Below are 14,687 nucleotides of genomic sequence, written 5' to 3' on the forward strand. Positions count from 1 at the left end.
TCTGTATGATAGCTGTTACTGTATCATATGTTACAAAGTCTGTGCCTACCCTATGCCGTGTAACTACGCCCGGCACTTACTTTTCCACGGGTAGATGGTAAAGGCAGGAAGGAGCATGTCGTCGCTAGCCGTTGCAGCCAGGCAGGTGGGGACCCTGCTGGGGTGGAGCCGGGAGCACCCAGATCCTGTCCCCAAGCCACTGCTGTCTCGTCCCTCACCACATTTCGCACTCCTGTGGTTGGGAAGGCATGAAGCTGAGCTCACAAAGGCGTCTGGCAGTGAATACGGAAAAGACACATTGGCTCTGAAACCTTAATTCCTAATCACATGGGGGTTAGCTTTGGAAATTTTAATTGAAAAAAAATAAAATCTTCCTGGGTGATTTGGATGATCTGCTCTTTGAGACTCCTGACTGGTCACCGGGCCAGTCAAACCAGTCAAACGTCTGGTCTTGTGGGGGCTCCAGAAGGGCACAGAGGCTAGCATGAGTGAACGGATGGATCTGTTGTCAGGCTCTCACACTCAAGGCGGAAGGACCAGGAAGGTGACTGATGTCAGGGAGGAGAGCCTGAGGTGGACCTGGAGAGGGCATGCTCGTGAAGGGGCGGTTGTGGGGGGCTTGCTGGAGTTTGTCCCCGCCCCTGGGTGTCACGGGGCAGAGCCTTCTGATGGTCACCATACACCAGAAATCTGGATTTGCATATGGAATCTTTAGGTTAGACATTTAAAACCCTGTGCAGGCCAAACAAAACTCTCTGTGGGCCCCATGATCTTGGCCCCTTCCCCAGAGACGGTGCAGATCCTCTCGGCAGGAAGGGAGTCCCTGACCCCAGTCATGGTCTTGCCCTTCCCCTGGGGAGGGCGTGCATTTCTGGAGTAGCTCCTTTGCTTTGTTAGGCTTTGTGTGCACCTGGGTGTCTGGTGACCCCAGGAAAGTCTGGGATGGAGATGGGAGCGTCCCTGGTGGCTGCCGGCACCCCAGGACTGGCCCTGCGGGGCAGAGCGGTGGGATGCTTCTAGCTCCAGCGTGCGTTTGCTGTCGTTAAACAGAACTCTGGAAATAAACAGTGGGTGTCCGTTTTCTCACGATGAACACAGAATTGTCGCTGGGTGAACCGTGCCCCCCCCCCCCCCCCCCCCCCCCGCCGGGACTTTTCTGAGCCTCCCCTGCTCATGAACCACAAGAGCAGGGGACGCTCACCCAAGCACCTGCTGGGCCTGGAGCCTGGGCAGATGTGCAGGTGAGCTCCTCCCTCCCCCTCCCTCCTGGAAATCACTGGATATTCTGTTTTAGGGTCCTCCATGTGTAGGGGACTCATTCTTGCTCGAAGCTGTGCCCTCTGTGGGAGGATACCATAAACCGGGCAGTCCCTCAGCAGTCGGGGTGGCCTCCATCCCTCGTTGCTCAGGATGGCCCCTTTCTTGCAAGGAACACCCCTGCCCACTTTCTGCATGCACAGGGCCTTGACCTCTTTTACAGATTTCGAGTGGACTTGTTGCTTTGGCATGTCCTCTGCCAGCTCCCCGGCATCCCCAGCTCACACCGGCCCTTATCCTAACCTTTCCGGACCCCTGCCCGCAGAGATGGGGGTGTCCCTGGGCAGCGTGCCTCCCAGAGTTATGTCCACATCCTTCTTTGTGTTCTCCATCAGCCACGGTCAGCGCCCTGACCTGGTCTTTGCTGGGGAATCTCTGTTAGACTTGATGGTGGGGAAACTGTACTCCCAGCTGCCACAGACCCTTGGGGATCCCCCTGAGTCTCCCCCAAGTCAGCCTGCTCATGGCTTCAGGCTCTGCCGGACTCCTGGGCCCCGGGACTATCTCCCTTCTGAGCCTGGCCCTGCCTTTCTGTTCTATTTTTACACGTTACCCATCATTGCTCTGTGTTTGAAGCAGAGGGGTTTTAAGCATGAACTTGGTACCGTTCTGACCCGAAGCTTGCATTTCTTCCTCTCCTGCTGCTCTGTCTTCAAAGGAAAATAGAAGGTAGCTCCTTTTCCTACCTTGGAAGGTTTCACACTGCCCCCATGGCCTTTTGGTGGATCCCTGTAAGCTGTGGTCGTGGCCACCGCTAGGTATGGCTCCTTGTGCATGCAGGGTTTCCCAGCTTGGGGGCAGAGCTTACGGGGCCCCGTCCTGGCCCTGGCTGCCTCCTGGTCCTGGCTCCGGGGAGCAGCTGGGGGTGCCATGTTCTCCCCACCTCTAGAGGCGCGTGCATCACGCACGGTAGCCCTGCCAGCTGTTAGACCAGCAGGTGCAGGACCGTGCACCTGAGGCGCCAGTCTGCCCCGAGCGCTGGGGTTTCTGTGTGCAGTTTTCACATGCCCCGTTGTGTTCCTCCCCCTGCTCCTTACACACGTAGGGCAGCCATGCCGCACAGCCCGACATCCAGCGAGGACGAGATGGCCCAGAGCGTCTCCGACTACTCCGTGGGGTCAGAGTCGGACAGCTCGAAAGAAGAAACCATCTATGACACCATCCGGGCCACGGCAGAGAAGCCCAGCGCCACCAGGACGGAGGAGAGCCAGGGCAACACGCTGGTGATCCGCATCCTCATCCAGGACCTGCAGCAGACGGTAGGCCCCATTCGCTCACTTCTGCTCAGTACCCAGCGTGGCTTGGGCTCGAGGATGCCTGTGGTCTCCTCCTGCACGGCCTGTCCTGGTGGGTGACGTCCCGCACGTTGTGCACCTGCCCTGCCCTGCCCTCCTTCCCATCAGCTGTGCCTTTGCCTGCCTCATAGCATGCCGCTGGTGCCGTGGTCCACTTACTGAGCGTGTATTATGTGCAGGGCAGAGGCCAGGCCTCGAGGGCACAGGGACCAGCCTTGTGGAGGAGATGCCCACAGTGGACGCATTAGTAGGTGGGGCCTTGGTGCCCAGGAGGGCCCTGCCTCTTCCCCTGCGGCTCTGTGCTCGGTGGTACAGGGAGCCCGTGTCCCAAGCTCTTTCCCGTTTGCTGAGCTACATGAGCTCTGTCTGGCCTGGCTTTGCCCTTGCTGCTCACTGCTGACTCCCAGTTGTCTCTCAAGGCTTGGGCCCCGTGCTGTTTCCTTTGTTGGCCCCTGGTAGCCCTCGGGGCTTCTCGTTGCCCATGGCCCTGGCATGTGTCCTGCTGCGTGCTTGCTTGGTGTCTGTGGGCCCTTGCTGGTGGTGCCGGCCGCTCCGTGCTTCTGGGAAAACTTCCCCTCCACAGATGCTGTTGGCCCCTCGTTTCTGGGAGCTTTTCTCACCCGCTGCTCCTTCTTCCGGTTTGCGGGTTGGGGTCTGTGTTTCAGGGACAGCAGCCACGCACCCTTGGGCTTCTCCGTATCTGCCTTCATCCCCGGCGCCTCTCCTCGTAGTCTTCCGTGATGTTCTCGAGCATTCCTTCATGGTGTGTTCACTTGGACCCATCCTGCTCTGTCCCTTGTAATTCCTGCTGGATTGTGGTTGAGATTCCGGCTTTCTGTTTGATTTCCAGCCTTGTGCTGACTCGTCTTGAAAATCCGCCCCCCTCCCTCTCTCCCTCCCTCCCTCCCTCCCTTCCTTCCTTCCTTCCTTCCTTCCTTTCTCTTAACTTTCTTTTTTACTAGGTTTTGTGGCTTCTTCTTTTCCTCTTGTAGATTTTCCTTCTTTTACCGAGGGTGCATCCTCTCCGGATGAATGTGTGTTTGGTTTCCGCCTCTCCTCTTCTCCCGTAGCACATCTTCATCATTTCTGGGCTGTTTCTGGCCAACCCGGGCAGCTGTCAGCAGTGCTGTCTGTCTATTGCTCAGACCATGTGTGGGCGAGCTCTCCTCATCTCCTCCTGCCCCCGATGCTGAGCGTCCCGCAGATACAGTCCCTCTGCGGGAAGCCCCGGGTCCCGGATCGGCGCCAGTGCATCCTTTGGGGACTTCCTACACGCTTTCCATGGGCCGGATGCCGGGTTAAGGTCCTCACGTGTGTTACTTCTGAGTTTGTGGAACAGCCCGAGCTGGGCAGCACTTGGGAGCATTGTCATATCACAGAGTGAGCCCAGTGTGTAACCAGCATCGGACGAGGAGACGGAACATCACCCACCCTCAGAGGCCCCAGCGATGCCCTCCCAGTCCCGGTGGACCGGTGAGAAGCAGGTGGCCTGGGACACACGGCCTGGAGCCTCCAAACCCGCCAGAAGCTGGTGTTGGATGTGCTCACTCGCTGCCTGATTAGTTTCTGCAGCTCGTTGTCCACGGGGAACGTGGCCCATGGGCAGCCTTGCAGAAGGCACGGCACGGGGTCGGGTGCATCCGAGATGGCTCAGAGCCACACGCATTCCCCCCACTGTCTGCCATGTGTTTGGGGAACGGCACGAAAGGTCTCGAGCCTGGGACCCACCTGCGGGCGTGAAGTGAGCCAGTCAGGCAGGGCGCACAGCCAGGACTGGGGGACAGCAAGTGCCTGTTGAGCGTCTCTTACCTTGATCGGTCTCCTCGGTCAGAGCGGGCACTGCCCACACCCGGAGGACACTCACCAGTGACAACGGAGAGAGAGGCCATTTTCCAGTCGTGGCTGTTGCGATGCCCCATGGGTGGCGAGTAAGGGCGTGGGACGTTGAAGTCACCACGACGTGGGTTCTCGCCGGTATAGGGTAGCGGGAGCTGGTCTGGAAGCCCGTGGCCCACTCTTCCTGGCGGGTGGCGTGGTGGGTTCTGTCCACTGTGCCAGAGGCTTTAGGAACCTGCCGGCAATGACAGACACCTGCTCTCCAGGCCCACAGCAATGAAGGTCCGCCAGGGGTTTGGTCTCTACTCGCAGGAGCATAATTGTTTCCGGAACCTTCTAAAGATCACCTCTCTTCACTTTGTTAAGACGAACAAAGCCCCTGGAGGCTGAGACCAGCACTCCCACGGGCATGAACCCTGGCAACAAAGCAGCCGTTGTCCCTGCGTGTGGGTCCTTGCCAGGTTGAGTCCCGGAGCCGGGGACACGAGATGGACCCTGGAATCCCACCCAGAGGCGCCGTGGGACCTGCTGTGCCAGTCTGTCACCCCTGTGTCCGCCCGCCCAAGGGGAGGTGGTATCTCGAGGAGCCAGGAGGCTGTCCCTCCGCTGTCCCCGGCACGTCCCCCCCCCGCCCCAGGTGCGGTCTGGACCTGTCTCTTCTAAGTGACTACTGCCCTGAGTCTCACACCTCCAGTGGGAGGAAGTCTTCCACCTCTGAGCTGGAGTGTCTGGCAGGGCTCCTCGAAGCCTGAGGAGCAGAGTCCTTCCCGGTCGGGGTTCACAGGGCCGTGCAGGGGACCGCACGGGGGTGGGCGGGGGGGCTCTGGATCGCTGCACACACACGAAGGGCTTAGTGTGGGGTTGAGTGTAGACCGGCCAGCAAACCGGGCCTTTTAAGCGAGTGGCAAGTGTGAAAATCAATACAAGCTACTGTTCTTCTATTATTTATAGTTTTGAGGGAAGTGGGGACAGAGCTGGCCCCGAGCGCATGGCGGTCCGGTCTCTACCGCGCCCCTTGTGGCCCATCCCGGGGAGGGCGGGAGGAGCCCGTGACGGGGTCTCCTTGGGGGCACACAGCGCCAGCCCCAGTGCCCACCCCTGCCCAGGGCTTGGCCCCGAGTTGCTCGGTGGCAGTCGCCATCCCCCGTGTCCGTCACGTCCACCACAACCCATCTGGGCGAGTCCCCAGAGGTGCAGGGACTGGCCACCTCCTGGCAGGTGCTTCGGGAGAACGACCCCTCTCTCTCCTCCTTTGCTTTACCGATGCTTCCGTTTATTATGTATCTCAGCTTTGGTATTTCATTTAGGAAAAAGCGTCTGAGCTGTGATCCTGATGCCCTCAAAGACGATTTATTGCCATTCATCCATCCTCTCTCTCTCTCTCTCTCATGCTCAAACTCCTCCCGCAAAGCAGCGGCCTGCTGCGTCCCTGCTGTGTGCTCCTCCCTACCGCTCACATCAGCTGATGGGGACGCTCCGCCATCTATCACTTGCTTCCAAATGGACTGTCAGACATGCTTGGTTTCCAAGTGACCTTGGCCTTCCACTTATCATTGAGGATCAAACTAGAATATGCCAGTGGCACAGAGGCCCACCTCCTCCTCCCCCAGGTTTTAACCCCTTCCTCACCTTTCTCCCAGACACGGCACTGTATCTGGTCTTATCTGAGGTCGTCTGCGACTTTGAATGTTGGGACTTCTTCACCCGTCTTGGCCATCTCTGAGCCCCTCTCCTCGTTTGGTAGCTGAGAATCAAGCCCCTGCTGCTCCCTATTGGCCTCTCGTTCTACAGAGACTACCCATCATGAGAGAAGGTTCTGAAGGGCCTGGGCAGGAATGGCTTTCTGCCTTGAAAAGCTCCATATTTGAGCACGTTGGTGGGTACAGGCTAACTCCTTGCTCTTGGCCGCTCGGGAGGTGAGCACTGTGTGTCTTCTTGTAGGAGTTCATGAGGTCCAGGCTTCTGGGAACAAGTCACCTCCCGGCTCCCCTCCACGAGGGTTTGTCTTAGGACTGTCTTTCCAGAGGGTCTGTGGGTCGGGTATCCCCCTGCCTTGCTCTCTCCGCGGCTTCCTGGCCCTGGGTGGCTGAGCGGCGTGGGGGCTGCGCTGGGGGAGGCGCGGGCGGGCCATGCCTGGCTCCCTGGTCCCACTCTGCTAGGGGCTTGTCTCCCATCCAAGCCAGAGTTTTTTTCCCAGAATCCCTGCTCTCCCCTGGGACCTCTCTGCCTTCTACTCACCTCTCGGGTGAAGCTCTGGAGTCCTAGGGCTCACTGGGATTCTTCCCACACGTGTCTGAGTGAGGGACGGCCATGGCCACGGATGCATCTCCAGCTCTGACCTACCATCCAGGGGGTGGAGCTCACTCTCCCTTGACACCTGCTCACTGAAAACCCAACGTTGCCTGGATGGGATACCCGGACCCTCTCTTCCTCTCTCTGACCCCCACGTCTGGTCCCACTGCTGTTTCCTCTCTCAGCTAGTGGTTCACTTAAAGAGGAAAAAAAAAAACAACAACTTTATTGAGGTGTAGTTTACAAGCCATAAAGTTCACTCATGTTAAGGATACCTATTTAGTGATTTTGAGTGAGTTTGCCGAGTTGTGCAGACATCGCCCCCGTCTGGATGTGGGATCTTCCATCGCCACCTGCCTGCCCCTCAACCTTGCCCACTTCTAGCCCCTGACACCCACTAGCCTGCGTCCTGTCTCTGTAGTCACCCTGTTGTGGGCGTTCCGTACCACTGGGGATGGTACAAGGATGTGGCCTTGCGTGTCTGGCTTCTTTCACTCAGCGGAAGAGTTTTGAGGTTCACCCACCCGTGTTTCTTTCCTTTTATTGGCAAGGAGCACTTCACCGATGGACCATATTTCGTTCATCCATCGGCCAGCGGATGGCCACTTGGGTTGTTTGCACGTTTTGGCTGTGAGCCTCTGATTCTGTTGTCCAAGCCAGCACTCTGGGGTCACCCCGAGTGTTCCTTTTCCCTGGCCCCCTTGCCAGAGTCCACCACCAGGTCCTGTCCTGCACCATCTGGACCCCTCGGACCCGGGCTCTCCTGTCCGTCTCTGTGACCAGGCTGTCCATACTGCCGTCTCCCCCCACCCCGCCGGACCAGGAGAACCCACATAGTGCCCCAGGCGACTGCTTGCGGTGTAAACACAGTTCCACCATGTCCCGTCAACCTTCCCCAGGAGCTCTTACTGTTCCAAGGATAAAGATCCGATACTGACACGGCGCACCTCCCCTGCCCCGCTGATCCCGTGTGGGGTGTCCTCAGGGCTAATATTTGAGAAGGGGATCTTGGCTTCTCTGGGGGGTGGGGTCCTCGAGGAAGGAAGGAAGTAGAAGCCGGTGGGAGTCTCCTGCAAGCATCCAGGGTGGTGTGGCTCCTGATGACCAAGTCGATGAGATCGGAGCAGGTGTAGTTCTTGCACGAGTATGTGCTCTGGCTGTTTGAAGGGTCCTTACTTGTGACTTGTGTTGGCGAGTTGTTTTTTTAAGATTTTATTTATTTATTTGAGAGAGAGAGACAGAGATAGTGAGAGAGAGCAAGTATGGGGAGGGGCAGAGGGAGAAGCAGGCTCCCCACTGAGCAGGGAGCCCGATGCGGGGCTCGATCCCAGGTCCCTGAAATCATGACCTGAGCTGAAGACAGACACTTAACTGACTGAGCCACCCGGGTGGCCACTTGCATCAGCAAGTTCTTAAATGTGATGCCTGCATCTTGATAGTTTCTTAGCACAGGGGGGGGAAAAAAAAGTTTTCTTTTAAAAATTGAGATATAATTTCCCTATTAAAAGTGTACAGTTCAATGGGTTTTAGTAAATTCCCAGGTGAGTAAGTGCATCACCACAATCTTAGAACATTTTCACCACCCCAGAAGGAAACCCCTGCCCATCAGAGGTTAGCCCCCAGCCCCCTGCCCCCCAGCCCCTGGCAACCACTCACCTGCTTTCTGTCTCTATGGATCTGCCTTCTCTGGACATTCCCTGTCAGTGGAGTCATGCAGTATGTGGACTGGGAGGCAGAGCCATGCTTTCCTTGGTTGACTGCCTCCCCTGAGACCAACACTTAACCACATTGGTGCCTCAAACGCCATTGTTAGAGGCCTCACACATGATCCAGTAGCCCAGGCAACACGGACATGAAAAACTCTTGCATCAAAAAATATACCAGTCTTTCAGGCTGCCATTTTGTTTCTAGATCTTCCTGTCTTGGAACGTGCTCTTTCCTGCCAGCTTGTTCGCTACCAAAAGGAAACTGGTTTGGGATTTCAGGCTTACTTAGAAAATTACTTGTACGTGACCCTGACTTGAGCACATTTTCTGCCCTGAAACAAAAGTCAAGAGGATCCAGTGGGCTGAAGGAGATGATGGTGATAAAGCTCTTCCTTCAAGAACTTTTGAGTCCCTGCAGTGTGGCCCAGGGTTGACTCCAGTCCTGCCAAGGAGGCCCCTAAGAGGCTGAGAAGTGCCTTATATCTTGGTTTGATGCTGTTTATTTTTTTTAACATTAAGAAAATTAAAAATACAGGACAGGTCAAAGAATAATAATCAATACCAGTGTGTCTATTATGAATAATTTATACTGTTAGCATTTTGTCTTTTTTTTTTTTTTAAGAGCGTGTGCATGAGCAGGGGTGGGGGGAGACATAGAGGGAGAGGGAGAGAGTCTTAAGCAGGCTCCACACCCAGTGTAGAGCACAACACAGGGCTCGATCTCACAACCTTTAGATCATGACCTGAGCCAAAATCCAGAGTCAGATGCTTACCCAACAAGAACCACCCAGGTGCCCTGCATTTTGTCACTTTTTAATCCTAGGATTAAAATTTTCCTGATAAAGTCAGAGTCTCCTTTGTCCTCATGCCCAGCCCCCTCTCCTCAGAGGCAAACACTGTCATGAATTCAGTGTGAATCCCTCTTGTCTCTCACTCTCTGTTTGTATGTATTAGTGATCACTATACAGTGTTGTGTTACATAAAAAAGAACATAGATACCTGGCATCATACTGGGCATGTCATTCATAACTTTTAACACCTGGCAGTATATATTTTTTTAAAGATTTTATTTATTTATTTGACAGAGACACAGTGAGAGAGGGAACACAAGCAGGGGGAGTGGGAGAGGGAGAAGCAGGCCTCCCGCTGAGCAGGGAGCCCGATGTGGGGTGGTTCGATCCCAGGACCCTGAGATCATGACCTGAGCCCAAGGCAGACACTTAAGGACTGAGCCACCCAGGCGCCCCTTGGCAGTATATTTTTGAGACTTCTTTTCTTTAATATTTTTAATATTATTCATTCACCAGTTATCCATTTATCCTTCTGTTCCTCCTTCCCTCCATCTGTCCACTCATCTATCATTCCTCCATCCATTTAGTCACCCATCCATCCCTCCATCCATCCCTCCATCCATCCATCCACCCACTATCCATCCAGCCAGCCAGCCAGCCACCCATTCATCCATCCATCTACCCATCCACCTATCCATCCTCCATCCATCCAACCATCCATCTACCCATCCATCCACCCATCCACCTAACCACCCACCCATCCATCCATCCATCTACCCATCCATCCACCCATCCACCTAACCACCCACCCATCCATCCATCCAACCATCCATCTACCCATCCACCCACCCATCCACCTAACCACCCACCCACCCATCCATCCATCCATCCATCCATCCACTCATCCATCTATCTACCCATCCATCCCTTCCTCCCTCCATCCGTTCATCCTTCCATCCATCCACCCATTCATCCCTTTTGCAGTACAGAAGCAGATGATCTGGATCTTTGACCTCTAGCTTGAGTGACCCTGCTATGTCTTTGTAGTGCACATTTGGATCACTTTTGGTGGGGGGGATGGAAGGCATGGACCTGGTTTTCCTTGTGGTTTCATTAATTGGTTGCTAAGGCCAAAGAGAGCCCCTCTTGCCTGGCCCCCGACTTCCCTATGCCTCCATTTTCTGTGGTGTGGTGATGATAATCAATCTCCTTATCCTTAAATGGAGTGGTTTACACTTCACAGTTTTAATCAGGAAACTAGTGGGTTGTAAGTGGGTTTAAAACACAGGGGAAGGCCTAGGGGGGAAGCCTTGGTCATGTCGGTTATTATTCATCTCACATGCAGATGGCTGAAGGCCGAGAGGGGCTTTATTTTCATTTGCATCATTAAAAGAACAAAAAACCCCTAAAAACCCTATTTAACCAGCATCAGTTTTGTGTGTTGTAAGGATTCCACACTGCATCTCCTGTTGGGTATTAGGTTAATGTTTTATATATGAGAGAGACCGGCCTGGCTTGCTGGGGTCTCCGTAGCCTGTGTGACAAATGTGGGAGTTGCTGTGCCCTTCTGCTTAAGCCTCGACTTAATACCTACTTAAATCTCTCTGAGAAAATAACATTTGGGGAGGTGGCTTTGGTCTGGAATTATTATACATTCTGTAAAAAAGCTTTGTAAATCCCGCATTGTGTTGAGAACATTGCGGCTCAAAGGCCACGCTGGTGAGAAGCAGATCTCTCTTCCTTCCCTGGTGTCCCAGGCTGATAAGAATTACCCAGAAGGTGGCAGTGCCAAGACCTGAACCATCAATATTTAATTTTCTGCGTTAAACCCAAGGATGCGGTGCTTCTTTTCCGGCACCTTCTGTGGTCGGATCTCGGTGACTCCTCCTGTTGGGTCTGACTCCTGCCCGCTCAGTTTTGACCTTTCTCTTCACACACTTCCTCGCTGGATGGATGGGGGGTCGTACCCTACAGTGTCTGTGCTACATCTACCACCGGCCCCCTGCCTGTCTCCCATCCACTTCTCGGCCCCTGCCTGCTGACCCATGGCTCTGTGTGTGCTGCTGGGACCCAGGGATCTGCTGCCTCGCCTCTCACAGCTGTGTAAGTCTGGGAGCCCTTCTGAGCTTTCTTTGTTCCTCTTTGGGCTCAGGAGCGCTAATCCTAACCGCCAGGAGCACATGAGATGTGTTGGGGGTCAGGACCACGTGATCCCTCTCCCCGCCCCCCCCAATGTCCCTTCCTCCACTTTACTTCCAGAGCCCCCCCGCCCTGGCCCCGACAACATCTAGCCAAAGAGGAGAATTAACTCGCCTCCAAGGAGGGCATGAGTCACTGATGGATTCTGAGCCAGTGCCTCTGTGTTCTGTCCCCTTGACAATGGCCGAGGACTGCCAGTTAGCCCCTTAAAAACAAGCCACCACATGTGGTTTTCCCACCACTTCAACAGAGCATCAGGTGGTGATGAGGCTCTTACTGTTTGAAAACTCTTACTCTGATTGGAAATACGAGTCCACGGCCACTTTATCCTTCATTAGTGCTTAAATGTCCACAGTCACCAGCGTGACCCCTGGACTTCAGCATCCTCAGATCAGGCTGACCTTCTCAGTCAAGGTCACCCAGCATTTCCTCTTCCCTAGAAATCCCTTATTTTAAGCTTCATGTGTTAGCTGGGAGAACGTTTCTCTGTTTGCTGCCCCAGGTTCCAGCCTGAGAGGTCTTTGTCCACAGCAAAAAGCATCATTTCCTTTGGACGCTTACATTTGGAACCTACCCAGCCCCAGTTTGGGTTGCCTTGGTGTTGGCTATTTTTCGGAGGTGTGCAAACCTGCAGATTGTATGCAAACAGCTGTTAAAGACCCAAGCATGCCTGAATTCACCTTAAAATGGCTCCTGGCAAGTTCTGTTTATGATGGCTCTTTTAAAATGCATCATAAAAGGACTGATAATCATATAAAGTGTGACCCAGAGGAAGCTTTACATGTGAAACACACTCCTCTGCAATGAATGATGTGCTCAGAAGCTTGGGTTTCTTTCCAAACATCCTGAGTCCTTACTGAATACTGCTGGGTTATTTATTCTCCCTGGCGTCTGTGTCTCCAGCTCTGGGTCCTGGAGCTGGTCCAGGGTGACGCAGGGAGTGTCCCCTTGGCACCACTACCCCCAAATGCCTCAGCAGCTCTCCCTCTGATTGTTTTTAACTTTTTCTGGGTGGAAGTCAAGGATTGAAGTGGATTGAAGTCTCATCTGGGGAATGTGAGCGAACAGATGTGTTGGAGATGGTGGACCGAATGTATCTGTGCAGTCCAGCCTTGAGTTGTTGATGGTTCTTTCCTTGGCCTCTGACAGTGCACTATAACAATGCATCTGTTATGCAGTATGATATTTACCATTCTTTCAAGCTTTGTCTAGATGCTCCCGGACCCTTGTAAGGTCTCACAGAATGACCGCTGCCATCACCCCCATTGTACAGGACTCAGAACAGATCTGGAGAGCAGTTTACTCTCTTCCATAAAATTCTCTTGTCCTGTTGTTGCAAATAAAAAACAGTCTTGTCCAGCTTCTGCCTCCTTCTGCCCTCGTAGGCTGACCACTTGGGCATTGGTGGGCACACGACCCCAGAGTACCAAGTTTTTGATCCTCTGTGGACCATGTGAGTTAGTTGACAACACAGATCTGGCCCACCCAGAGCATGTGGTGCTTAGTGTGAGGCAGAGACTGGGCCATGGTCGCAGCGTTATGGGCTGAGTTGTCCCTCTACTCCAATCCCTGTGTAGAAGTTCTAACCCCTAGCACCTCAGGATGTGAGTATATTTGGAGGTGGGGGGTCTTTAAAGAGATGATTAAGGTAAAATGAGGTTGCTCGGGTGGGACCTTATCCAATAGGAATGGTATCTTTTTTTTTAAAGGCTTTTATTTTTTGAGAAAGCGAGAGAGAGAAAGAGAAAGCATGAGTAGGTGGAGGGGCAGAGGGAGAAGCAGACTCCCCGACCTAGCAGAGAGCCCGATGTGGGACCCCAGCCAAAGGCAGACATTTAACCGACTGAGCCACCCAGGTGCCCCAGGAATGGTGTCTTAAAAGGAGATCAGGACACAGACACACACAGAGGCCTGACCCCGTGAGGACACAGGGAAAGGACAGCCTTCTACACACCGAGGAGAGAGGCCTCAGGAGGACCCAGCTCTGCCCATGGATGCATCTTGGACTTCCAGCCTCCAGGACTGGGAGACAATGAATGCCTGTGTTTTAAGCCCCATCTGTGCTCTTTTGTTAAGACAGCCCTAGAAAATGGATATGCACAGTGTACTTGGCAGATCCACACTGGGTGTCTGCCTCCATCTGTCTCCAAGGCCAGTGTTCTTTTGCTTGTGTCCTGGTATTCTTGGTTGTTAGCCTCACATCTTGCAGAAAAGCTACAACTTATTGACCAAGCCTGAGAGTAGGCTTCTCTCGCTGTCTTCCTTTTAGACTTGAGTTTGGCCATGAGCTTTACCAGTGGAGGGTGGAGTTTCATTCAGGTTAACCACCCAGCCGACCAGAGCTGTGCCGCTTACAACTCTGCAAACATGGGTACAGTCTGCTCTCTCCGGATCTTTGCTGTATTCTAACAAGATACCGTATTCACAGTGCCCTGGGTGCAAAGTAAGCCCTCGGTCATGGCAGCTCCCACCATCCTCATTGTGGTCCAGACCAGACCCTACTTCATGTTGGATTATGTCACCTGGGACTGTTCTTTTTCTGGAATGTTGTGTTCAGTCCAGTTCTATCAATATTTATGGAGCTTCAGGTGTGGCTGTGCCAAGAAATGGACACACACACACACTCTTGTTCTCATGTTGCAGCTCGTAGTGTGGAGTAGGGAGGACTGCTAATCAGCTGGGTGTTGGGGTAGGGTCATGCGCATGGGGTTGGAGGAAGATGTGCATGGTTTCCCTGTGCTTGAATGTGCCTCCCTGTAGGGGGTCGGCCTCTGGGGGCTGAGAAAACCTGAAGAGAGCTGGAGCTGGCCTGAATGAACTCTAGGAGCTTCCTGGGCAGATCCTTAAGCCGAGGCTGATGTTGGTCACAGAGGCTGCTCTCACTGTTGGATTTTACAGGTCCCCCCTACCCCACCGCCACGAGTGCACTGCTCGTCAGGAACTAAGGGAGAAGCCACTCTGACTGGGGTCTTGGAGGTGTCATTACATCCACTTGCAAGTTTTCTGTATCTTAAGCCACGCAGCTCATCCCAGACACTTGGGGAGGTTTTTACAGGTGGATCTGGATGTCTCGGCATTTGGGGTGTCACACCAGGAGATCAAAGGGTGATGGTTACTGAAATGTCATAAGGCAAAGTACATGCTGGTCTGTCCCTCACGGCAAGATGGAGAGGCCGTGACCCACCGGCTGGACAGGAGGGAGCAGGGTCAGCCGACCCACGGGCCGGACAGGAGGGAGCGGGGTCAGCCGA

General features: G+C 54.2%; 1 protein-coding gene across 2 annotated transcripts in view; it reads left to right on the forward strand.

Annotated features, from left to right (window-relative positions):
* Nucleotides 1-14,687, forward strand: part of SHANK2 (SH3 and multiple ankyrin repeat domains 2) — a 509,587-nt gene that overhangs the window by 74,973 nt on the left and 419,927 nt on the right. For both annotated transcript variants that reach the window (XM_025878755.2, XM_073883345.1), the window contains exon 3: nt 2,363-2,576. In XM_025878755.2, the coding sequence (XP_025734540.1) occupies nt 2,370-2,576 (207 nt within the window). In that variant the 5' untranslated portion in view covers nt 2,363-2,369. The remainder of the gene's footprint in view (nt 1-2,362; nt 2,577-14,687) is intronic.

This window comes from Callorhinus ursinus, unplaced genomic scaffold (assembly GCF_003265705.2).
Source record: "Callorhinus ursinus isolate GAN/ISIS: 27379988/994484 unplaced genomic scaffold, GSC_fseal_2.0 scaffold51, whole genome shotgun sequence".
NCBI classification, from domain to species: domain Eukaryota; kingdom Metazoa; phylum Chordata; class Mammalia; order Carnivora; family Otariidae; genus Callorhinus; species Callorhinus ursinus.